This window comes from Peromyscus maniculatus, chromosome 1 (assembly GCF_049852395.1).
Source record: "Peromyscus maniculatus bairdii isolate BWxNUB_F1_BW_parent chromosome 1, HU_Pman_BW_mat_3.1, whole genome shotgun sequence".
Classification (NCBI taxonomy): domain Eukaryota; kingdom Metazoa; phylum Chordata; class Mammalia; order Rodentia; family Cricetidae; genus Peromyscus; species Peromyscus maniculatus.
This window is the reverse complement of record NC_134852.1, coordinates 52621693-52632907: the sequence shown is the minus strand read 5'-3', so window position 1 is coordinate 52632907 and position 11215 is coordinate 52621693. Positions and strand designations below refer to the sequence as shown.

Here is an 11215-nt window from a genome sequence, read left to right as displayed (position 1 = left end):
CGGCTCGCACGGGGCTCGAATGAAGCCCTTCCAGTCGCCCGAGGTCGGAACCTGCAGCACCTAACAGACACCACACCGTACAAAGCCAGACTCTCTCTGCCTCACGATCTAAGGAACCCGCCAGGCAAGTGCAAACGCCCGAATTCCTGCGAGAGGCGGGTCGGGCCGCTCGGCTTTCTGGGAGATGTAGTCCACAAAGGTGCCCCCAGCGCCTCCTCTGGCTGCTCCCGCAGCCGTTCAAGTCCAGCGCAGCCGCGCTGCCAGCGTCACCATACCGGGGCGCTGAAGGGCTCGGCCACGCGGGCGGCCCCGGCCAGCTCTCGGGTCCCTCACACAGGAAACGCAGCCCGAGGGCTGACCGGAAGTGGGGTCGGGCCGCGCGGCCTTCTGGGAGCATCTGTGCTCCGGGACATAACGGACGCGCGCTACCGCTTGGGTCTATGGACCTGTCTGTGGGTCGCCTGCATGCGGTGTCTCTGAAGTCGCGTTTCGGGGGTTTGCGGCCGGTGGCGCTGCCGGGACCCCTGCGCAGGAAGCGAGGGGGGCGCCGAGCGATCCGGTTTGCGCCGGCCGTGGGCTGCGGACTGAGCGCGGGCTCTCAGGAGGCTCGGAGTACCCGAGTTACAGTCGTGGTGCGGAGCGCTCTCGGCCGGAGCACCTGACTTGTGGATGTTTGGAGTTGCAACCAGAAAACTGGTGAGAGTTAATGTGTAATTCTAATGATTTTGAGGGGCGTCGTCGTGTGGGTGTGGGCGTTGTGTCATGGAGATGTTGGGTGGTTTGTGAGTGAGCAAGGGTGTGGTGAGTGCGAGGGTCGTGTAGCGTGTGTGATTGTACCGTGTACTGGTTCTTGGCTCTCGGGTCTGTAGCATGTGGCATAACTAGTAACTAAGAAAAAATTACTTTTTTTATTTTTTTTAAGGATTCCTCCTTCATTGGCCCTTCCGCGTTGGTCTTTCCTCGCCCCAACACTTTGTTCTCTAACTTTTCAGTTTTTCTTTTTATAACTTTCCAAGTTCATTATTATCTAATGGCTTACTTGGCTTATTTATTTATTTATTTATTTATTTATTTATTTGTTTGTTTGTTTATTTAAGTTTGCAGTGTTGGGATCAGCCTAGCGCTTCATTTATGCCAGGCAAAAGCTCTGAGCTACATTCCTAGCCCTGAAATTAGTTTAATAATGGCTTTAAAAAAATTTAAAAAAACATCCCTAAGCTCAGTAGCCAACATCAGCTTGGATTCATTCTCTAATTCATGTTAGCAGATCCACTGCATTTGGCTGATCCCGGCTGCATTTGGTTGAATCTCAGAGCAGTAGGATGCATTCAGATCTGCCCTCCATTTGTTTCTTCTGGGCCTCTGGTTAAAAAGAACTGGTTCCGAAGACGCTTTCTTTTTTGTCATTGAGTTACTGAATCATTCAAGGGCTCTGCTTCCAAATGTGTCCGCATTACATTAGCCAAAGAAAAGTTGGGTGGGTAAGCTTGTAATCCACTTATAGTTTGAAGATGGGGCAGTGTTACCGAAATAACTGTTTGCCACATGAAGACACATCCGTCTTAATTCTGGGGGCTACCTTTCAGTGCAAGTGTTCTTGCTTGGTAATACTGCTTTCTCTCTCCTTTTAAAATTGTATTTGTCGGGAATTTTATATTCCAAACCCTTTGTCTTTTTGTCTCAGGTTTCTCATGAGAATAGTATCAGCTGAGCTTTTTAACTCATTTATCCGGTGTGACTGTTAATAGGTGAGTTTAATTCTGTTTTATTTATCATAATTACTGAAAAATGTTTTTATTATTTACATTTACCTTACCTCCTTTTATTTCCTCACTGGCTTGGTTTGTGTTCTTGTCTCTGTAGTCTTAACAAAACCTAAACTTAAATAAGACATTTAAATGCTTGAACACCAAGCTAGGTAGCCATCTCTTTCTGTTATTCTTGGGTAGTACATTACTTTCTCCTCCTTTAAAATTCTCAAGCCGTGAGGTAATCCTAGCACCCTGGAGGCTAGAGGAGGAATTCACATTCAAGGCTACTTGAGGCTAATCCATGGTACAGTGAGAGAGAGACTGTCTCAGAACACTAGGGAAAGGGGAAGGGGTTATCCCAGATGTATGTTCTTGAAATTGTGGTAAATACACAATATAAAATTCATCATATTAATATTTAATCATATAATTCAGTAACATAAAGTACATTTACATGTTATATTTTCATCCTCACTCCCCACATACTGTTTTCATATTAGAAAATAAAAATTTGATATCCTTTAAACAATAATTCCCTGTTTCCTCATTCCTCCCAGATACAGTACCACTATTCTACTTTCTGTGTCTAAATTTAAGAATTCCAAGTATTTAATGTAAGAAGACCTGTACTGTAGTTGTCCTTTTGTAACTGGTTTAATTAACATAAAGTCCTCGACATTCTTCTGGATTAGTCGTGTCAGAATTTTCTTCTAAGCCTAAATAATGTGTTGTGCATGAATAACTATTTTTAATCTCTTCATGAATCTGTGAATACATGTATCCATTACTACTTGGCTGTTGCAAATGACGCTGCTATAAACATAAAGATACAAAGAATCTGATGCTTGCTTTTAGTCACATTGAGTGTTATACACAAGGGGAGGATTGCTTGGTTTTTTTATTGGTTACTCTATTTTTTTAGTTTTTTTTTTATTACCATACTTGTAATGGCTACATATCTTATTTTTTAATTACCTATCATTGACAAAATTAGAAGTAAATTCCTGTTTTCAAGAGGTTTATATTGGAAAGACAATGGGTAGATACTATAATATAAATTATACCACTTTTTAGAATTTGAGAATTGTGGAATAAAAAGTAAACATGTAAACTGGGTGGATGTAGTTTAAGGCCAGCCTGAACTACATAGTAACTTACAGGCCAGCTTGGCTTGCAGAGTAAGACCTTGATTTAAAAAACAAAAGCAACCATATGAAGGATATTAGGAATGTATCTCAAGCATAACACAAAGCTTCATTAAAACAATCTTTTCTGCTTTATTAGTTTTATCATACTGAACAAAGGTGCATTCACTTTTTTCTATTTTTTTCTTAGTAAAGGCTCATAGATGGTAAACTGATGTAATTTAGTAGCCATTTCATTTATTTATATCTAGTATCATGTGACAAGGTTATGATTTTTACTTCAAATGAAAAACCTTGAAATTCTAAATTACAATGCGCTTTTACCTAAATTTCTGGAGTTTCGGTGTCTCTGTTGAGTACTTCACTTTAGCCCGAGGTACTGAGTCTGGCTTTGGTCCCTGAGCCCGCCTGGTTTCCACCCAGTATCTCTAGCCAGTGACTCCGAGATGTGGTTGCAACAAGGAAGTGAGTGTTGGGGGCGGTATTCGTTATCTCCTGGTATGCATTCCATTGTCTGAAAACGGAATGCTTAAACAGCAGTTATCTACTGCAAAATGTTGACCACTGGGGCTGTCTCTGAGGCTGGCTATGACAAAGCCTGTGAGAATGCATGAGGCAAATTTGTTTTCTGGTCTAAACCTACAGGACCTACCTCCCCCTACACTAAGACAGATCTGTGGTGTGAGTTTGAAGCCTGAGAACGGGTGTCTGACATGGAAGGAGATCTTCTGACCTGAGACCCACACCAGAAGCTCGGGAGTCCTGGGCAGGGGTGGACTCTGCGCCTACAGACCATCTTGACCAGTCCTTCCCAGAGCCGGCAAGATCCAAATGACATCTCAATCTTGAAATACCAGCGACAGCTGTGCAACATGGAGCGGTTGACCCAGACTGTGTGGAGAAGAGGTGAGGGCAAGAGCAGAGTGTGGGTCCTTGGGAAATGTGAGAGCTTGGAAGGCTTGATGCTCCTGTCATGGAAGTTCACTGACTATACAGGATAGACATTTTATTTTGTTAATTTGACTGATTTTTTTAAATTTTATATTTATTTATTTTGTGTGTTTGTATCTATACATGTGTATGTATGTAGGCTCAGGCATGCCACAGAGCATGTGTGGAGGCCAGAGGACAACTTGCAGGTATTGGCTCTCTCCTAGGAATGAAACTCAGGTTGTCAGGCTTGAAGGCAGGTACCTTCACATACAGAGCCATCTTATTGGCTCATCCTTTCTTAGAGAATATATTTTAATATATTTTTTAAAATGGTGTTATAAACTAGAAAGAGGTGTTTCCTGTTTCATTCCTACTTCTCAGCTACAGCCACTTGAACATTTTTATCTGGGTATTCATTGCCATTTTTCTGAATAACATATATATGGCTAATTTTTGATTTATCAGATTTTTACAGTTTGTATTATTCGGGTCAGGACTTTTCTCTTTCTTAAAGAAATGCTGTATTGCTATGTAGCCAGTTGGGTCATTGGACAATTTATTAACCTCCTGAAATTACATCAGACCGCATGTGTAAGTTTAGTTCTGCTCATACATTTGTCTGGAGTCTCTGGAGATTGATGTGGTACTTAACATTTCTCATGGTGCTGAGGATCAAGTTTCTAGAGGATCTTAGAGCATCTGGTCATAAAGCTCTGCACATTCCTTTGTCTGGAATTCTGAGCAAATCTTTTTTGCTTCTTCTCTTTCCTCAGCTTGGTGTTCCCAGGACTCTGCACTTTGCCAGGAAGAAGAGGACATGAGCAGACCCTTTGTACGTCCTAAACATAGTTTTTCCCTGCATTGTTTTGCAGTGCAGTTGTTGTGGGTTACTATAATCTACTGCTGAGCTGGGAAAAAATGAAATGAAAGGAAAAAAAGCTTTAAAAGAATGAGAGCCAGGGGAAAGGAAGTACGGCTGTGAAGAAATAAGTGCTGTAGAATTAACTGGTTGGGTCAAAGTTGAATGTTATCTAGACAGTCAAAGCAAACAGATGTAAAATCCATTCCATAACTTGTAGTTTCTGAAGAAAAAAAACTAAGGAAAGCAAAAGCTTCTTGTTGACACTGAAACCAATTCTAAAAAAAAAAAAAAAATCTAAAATAGTTCCATAATTTTTTTTTTTAAGCTCAATTTTTACAAGTCAGTCTTGGCCAAAGAAAAGTTATGTAGAATAGTATGTGGAGCATGCATGTCTCTTTGGAACAGTCCTACTCAAATGTTTGTTTGTTTTTCAGTTTCAGCTTTTGGTAGCAAGTTAAACTAAATGATGTGGATATTCTGTGGCATCCTTGCGGTTCTGTTGTTTGTAGCCTTCCAACTCTTTATCTTTAATGATCTTAGGAGATGCAGTATTCTCTTGTTTGTTTTTGAGATGAGGTCTCGCTAGGTAGCCTTGATTTGTCTGGAGCTTGCTTTGGAGACCAGGCTGGCCTCAAACTTAGCAGGGCTCCTCCACCTGCCTCTGCTGCTCAAGTGCTGGGATTAAAAGCACATGCCACCATACCTTGCCAGAATTCTTTCTTAAAGCAACCTTTATTTTATTTATTTGGGGGGAGGCAATGTGTGTGCCGTTATGTAAGTGTGGAGGTCAGAGGACACTCGTTGGAGTCAGTTCCCTCCTTCCACCATACGGACCCCAGGGACTGAACTCAGACCATCAGGGTTGGTATCAAGAGCCTTTACCCACTGAGCCGTCTCGCTGGCTCAGTGCCTTGTTCTTTTCTTGAGTCTTTCTGTTTCTATATTTGAAGTCGTTCATCTTGTATTTTGAACATTTTTTATCTTGGCTGCCTTCTTCAGCTCTCATCATCATGAAGCAGACACACTCTTTGCTGTATGATCTAGAGCAGTGGTTCTCAACCTTCCCAATGCTGCCGTCCTTCAATACAGTTCCTCATGGTGTGGTGACCCCAACCATGAGATGATTTTTGTTGCTACTTCGTAACTGCCATTTTGCTCCTGTTATGAATCATAGTTTAAATATCTGTGTTTCCCAATGGTTTTAGGTGACCCCTGAGAAAGGGTCATTCAACCCCCAAAATGGTCACAGATCACAGGTTGAGAACCACTGATCTAATGGTTCATGAGACTTTTTTCTCCTGTTGGCATAGTGTTTCTTTAGCCCTAAACAGACTTAAAGTTCAAATTTTGACTGGTGACTGACTATAAATGCATGACAATGGATGGAGAAGTCTCTTACTTTCTTTGTGCCCCAGTTTCATAATCTAAACTGGGGATAGTAATGAACTCATCCCATAAGAATGTCAGGGTGTCAAGGGTACCAGTGCTCCATAGTTGACTGGCACTGCTTACTCTTTTTAGCTATGGAGTCTCTCCTTTCTGAGCTGCTCCTTGGATGTGCTGATTCTGTTCAGTACTTCAGTATAACCTAGAAGAGAAAGGAGGAGATTGACTGACCTGGGTCACTTCTTCAGTAAAACCTCCGTAACTGTTGTGAGAGGGCAAAGCTAGGGTGTGTATATACATGTATTTGCACAATGGAGACTGTGGGGGTCCAGCCCTCAACAGTCCCCTCCCATGGACAGAATCTACAATCAGCTGATAATTTAATCTTGACGATACCAAATGACTCTACATACACGATATTCTTTAGTCCATACATTTTATTCTTCTGAGTCAGTTTTCTCTACACAGCTTCTACTCTGCTCTCATGCCTAGCTCCTCTCTTACCTGATTTCTCTCTATATTTATCTACTGTCCCCTCTAAGTTCTATCTTAATTCTTTCATCTTAGTTCTGCCCCATCTAGGTTCTCATCCATCTAGTTCTTTCCATCTTACTATCCCATCTCCTTCTCTCTCATCTTGTTCTTCCCCATCGGACTCTTCCTCATCTTCCATCTCGTTCCTCTAGTACTCTCTTCTAGCCCTTCAATCCAGTTCTTACCCATCTAGTTCTTCCATTGTGTTTTTCTCTTCTCCGTCTAGTTCCTCTCTGAAAATAAAACTGCCTTTTTATCCCATTGACCCTTATCTCTCCAAGCTATCTCTGCTCCCACCATTTCTGGCAAGTGTGCTCGGTCACTAGGCAACTTGGCTGGGCAACTTCTGTCGCAGGTAGATGGACCTGTAAGTTGGAACCCTTTAGTTCTGAGTTAATTGTTAAGGGTGAATCTAAAACTAGAGATAAGACTTTGGAACGGAGAAAGTTAAGCTTAATTAGCACATCTGCCAGGCCTTCTCACACAGATAGTCTGGATGCTTAAGTCTGTTCTTAGAGAGTGCAGAGGTATCTCTGATAAGATACTTTCGTCCGTCTGGGGAAGATCCTGGCCAGATGCTGCTGGTGAGATAATGACAGAAAGGCCTGAAATTAGGGATCCTGGCTGCGTTACTGCACAGAAGGTTATCCAAATAGTCCTTTAGTGGAGGGGAAATTGTGCCCAGTGAATGATGGAAAAGCTACAATAGCACACAAGAAATTCATAGCAGGAAACGGCTGATAATCAAAAGCCAAATATCACCAAGACTCCTTGAGCCTCAGCTTGACCTCTGGAAGGGCCTGGATTCTTCCAGGTATTAGCTTGTCATAATCAGCTGAAATCCTACTTCATATATTTTTGCAGCTTGCAGCATTTACACACACATATTGGAAAAACCTCCATACCTGTTATGAGAAGGCAAAGCTAGGAATTTTTTTTAATATCTATGTACATACATGTATTTACACATATATATCAGGAACACACTAATTCTCAAAAATCAATAATTAAGAAAATAATAAATTGGATAAAGAACATGAAGAATTAAAGGAAATACAGATGACCAACAAAACCCTTAAAATTATGTTATAAAAAGACAATTTAGGCCAGGCAGTGGTAGCGCACACCTTTAATCCCAGCACTTGGGAAGCAGAGACAGGCGGATCTCTAAGTTTGAAACCAGCCTCATCTACAGAGCAAGTTCCAGGACAGCCAGGGATACACAGGGAAACCCTGTCTTGAAAAACAAAACAAAACCTAACAAACAAGACAATTTAGTAGAAGCAGTTTTTATATATATTTCCAATTAATGAACAGTGACCAGTTTCAAACTCATTATAGAATCAGGATATAGATGTTGTCCATGGCAGTTCTTAACTGTGTATGAATAGATTACATACCAGTTAGAAGAATCCTCTTCTAACTTTCCTCTACAGGACTGTGTATCATAGCTTTATGACTGTTGTGTTCTAGATTATTCTACTATAAGCTTTGTATAGCTTAATTCATGCAGCCATTATCAGAAGGCTGTGACATAGATGTTATTTTAATTTTTAAAGATACAGGAAGTAAAAACAGGGTTAAGAAGCTTATACAATCAGGTATCACTGTGTAATGAACTCAGGGTTCAAACCCTCACAATTTGATTCTAGTACCCACACTCTGGTGTGGCCCTGCATAAAGAAGTGCACAGTTTTGCCATTTGGCTTATCCCTATCATTTGTCCTTTTTATTTGTACCTTAGTGAGTCTGTGTTTTATTAGGTTAAAAGCCCTGTTACTTGCTATTAATCTGGATTTTTTGTATATGTATATAAAGGGAGTTGATGCATTAAAGAAAACAGAGTAAGTTGTAACGCACTGATTGCATGTCTTACACAGTGAGGTTGATAAAGTGCTCTCCTAGCATGCACAGAGAGAGCCCTGTATTGGTCCCAGCCCTGCTGCATGAACTAGGTGTAGAGGCTCCTGGAGGATCAGAAAGTCGAGATCATCCTTGACCATAGAGCAAGTCTCGGGGCAGCCTGGTCTATTTCCTTTTAAGTCTCTGTCATTTGCTTTTACTTTTTGTCAGAGTTGCTGTTTTTTATGGGATTTACTAATTTATTATTTATTAGAGCCACTGGGAAAGAATTGTGGGTTTTTTTGTTTTTGTTTTTGTTTTTTGTAAATACCTTTTTGTGGTTTCTATTCCAGAGGGTGATCCGTTTCTAATTCTAAAACCTTCATTGAATGGTTGAGAGCGGTGCTGCTCTACAGATAAGGAAACTAAGAGGCTCACATTTGCTATTTGTCAAGGTTACATGGTCAACTCTAAGCCAGGGTTGGGCTTACAGTATCGGACAGAACACAGAGCATTGTTATTAATCACTAAGAACATCTAAACCCGGCTTCATTTCAGTATCTTACTACCTTGAGATTGGGTTTGCAGCCAAGAATGTGTCAGTTATCTATCTTACATGCTTTGGGTTTTTTGTTTTGTTTTGTTTTTGTTTGTTTGTTTTTGTTAAGTGGTATAACACACATTTATTGTCCTTCCTAGGGTCCCTGGTTAACTGCTTGGGCACCTCTGCTTGGAGGTTGATGTGGGCTGTGCAGTGAGCTCAGGGCTGCTCTGTGTGCTCTGAGGTTTGGATGGCAGGGCTGCAGCTCCCTGGGCCGGGTTAAAGGGCGGAATCATGTTTGAGTGTTTGCTCACTGTGCACTAACATTCCTCCTGCCTCAGCACATGGCTGGGATGAGCCCACATTAGTAGATGGGACGTTAGGTTAGGTAAGCAGAGTGTGAGGAATACATACTCAGTAGTCAGTTTATCGTGTAGCATCAGAAAGGAGCTGTTGTAGTGCTGTATCAAACCCAAGTCCTCAGGCATGTTACACAACATCCTCAGCTCATGAAATTGTTTTATACTGAGATTTAAAGAATCCTGAACATAGAGAATGTAATTTCATAACTTAAAAAAGAACTTTGACATATAAGTTACATGTCATAAAATTACCTCTTTTTTTTGTTGTATTCATAGCCATAAGCATATTGTTAGAACATTTTTATTACACTAAAAAGAAACCGTGTATTTGCTAGCCCTCACTTCCCATCCCCCCCCCCAAGGCTCCAGTGTTGACAAGCACAAGTATACTTTCTCTCTGTGTAGAACTGTGTGCCTGTTACAACTTTTCATATAAATAGACTCACATAACGTAAGACACAATGTTTTCAAGGTTCGTTTGGGTTCTGCAGCTTGTATCAGTGTCAGTACTTCATTTTGTGTGTGTTGTGTATGTACGTGCTCTTGGGGGGGTGCTTGCATGTGTTTCCATGTGTCTGTAGAGGCCAGAGGTGCACACCAGATGTCTTCCTCATGTGCTCCCCACCATTTGCTTGTTTTTCCACCTTTTATTTTTGAGACAAGGTCGGTTATGTATCCATGGCTGGCCTCCAACTCACAGATCCACCTGCCTCGGCCTCATAAGTGCTGAGATTAAAGGCAAGTAGGTGCCTCTGTGCCCAGCCTTGATTTCTCTCTTTTTTTTAATTGCACTTATTTTCTGGGCATGGGGATGCACACCTTTAATCCCAGTACCCAGAAGGCAGAAAGGCAGGCAGATCTCTGTGAGTTCAAGCCCAGCTTGATCTTCATAGTGAGACCTGTCTCAAAAACAACAACAACAAAAATTACATTTGTTTTTTGGTGTTTGTAGTGGCATGTGCCAGGACCTACATGTAGAAGTCAGAAGGCAGCTTGCTGGAGTTGGTTCTTTCCTTCCACTTTGTGGGTCCTGGGGATTTAACTCGGGTTGTTAGCCTTGGCTGCAAGTGCCCTTATCCACTGAGCTGTCTTGCTGGCCCAGGTTGTCTTTTCTAAATTAATTTACTATGTGGATTGTGGGGGGTGGGATGGGGTAGGTGGATGAATGTGTGCATGCCACAGGGAGCACGCAGAGGGGACAGGACAACTTTAGGAGTTGGTTCTTGGCTTCCTCATGTTGAAGCAAGTTCTCTCTTGTTTCTGCTGCTGTGGTGTGTACCCCAGGATAACAGCCCCACAAGCTTCCCACAGATTCTCTTATGTCTGCCTCCCTCTCACCATAGCAGTGCTGGATTACAGGTGTGTACCACCACATCCAGCTTCTTATATGACTTCCAGAAATGAAACTCGGGTTATCAGGCTTGCTCAGCCACCTCCCCAGTCCTAAATTGATTTGTCTTTTATTAAATTTGCAAGAGGTTTTTTTTTTTTTTTCCATATCATGTTCAAAAAAACATTGCCTCTTGGTTTCTCTAGGCTGCATTGGATGAAGAATTGTCTTGGGCCACATATTAAACACACAAACACTAGCAAAAATTCATCAGTTAAAACCGTGTGTAGGACAGATGAAATGACAGCAGGTAGAAATAGTTATTGAGGCTGGGGATATAGCTCAGTTGATCGAGTGCTCTCCTAGCTCTATCCCTGAGACCCGCATAATGGAACTGAAGAACTGACGCCCTCAAGTAGTCCTCTGACCTCCACCAAGGTGTGTGCACAGCATCTCACATACAAAGTAAATAAGCATAATAGTTTTTAAAGTGTCAAATGTTCATGATGTCCTCCACCATAAATAGCAA

General features: G+C 41.8%; 1 protein-coding gene across 4 annotated transcripts in view; it reads left to right on the top strand.

Moving 5' to 3' along the window:
- Positions 1-266: 266 nt before the first annotated feature.
- Positions 267-11215, top strand: part of Znf568 (zinc finger protein 568) — a 56507-nt gene continuing 45558 nt past the window's right edge. For 2 of the 4 annotated variants that reach the window (XM_016000585.3, XM_016000584.3), the window contains exons 1-4: positions 362-696; positions 1685-1748; positions 3542-3802; positions 4603-4661. In XM_016000585.3, coding sequence (XP_015856071.1) covers positions 3769-3802; positions 4603-4661 — 93 coding nt within the window. In that variant the 5' untranslated portion in view covers positions 362-696; positions 1685-1748; positions 3542-3768. Of the gene's footprint in view, positions 697-1684; positions 1749-3541; positions 3803-4602; positions 4662-11215 lie in introns of all 4 variants that reach the window. The other 2 variants (XM_006982011.4, XM_076545965.1) reach the window with 2 other exon arrangements.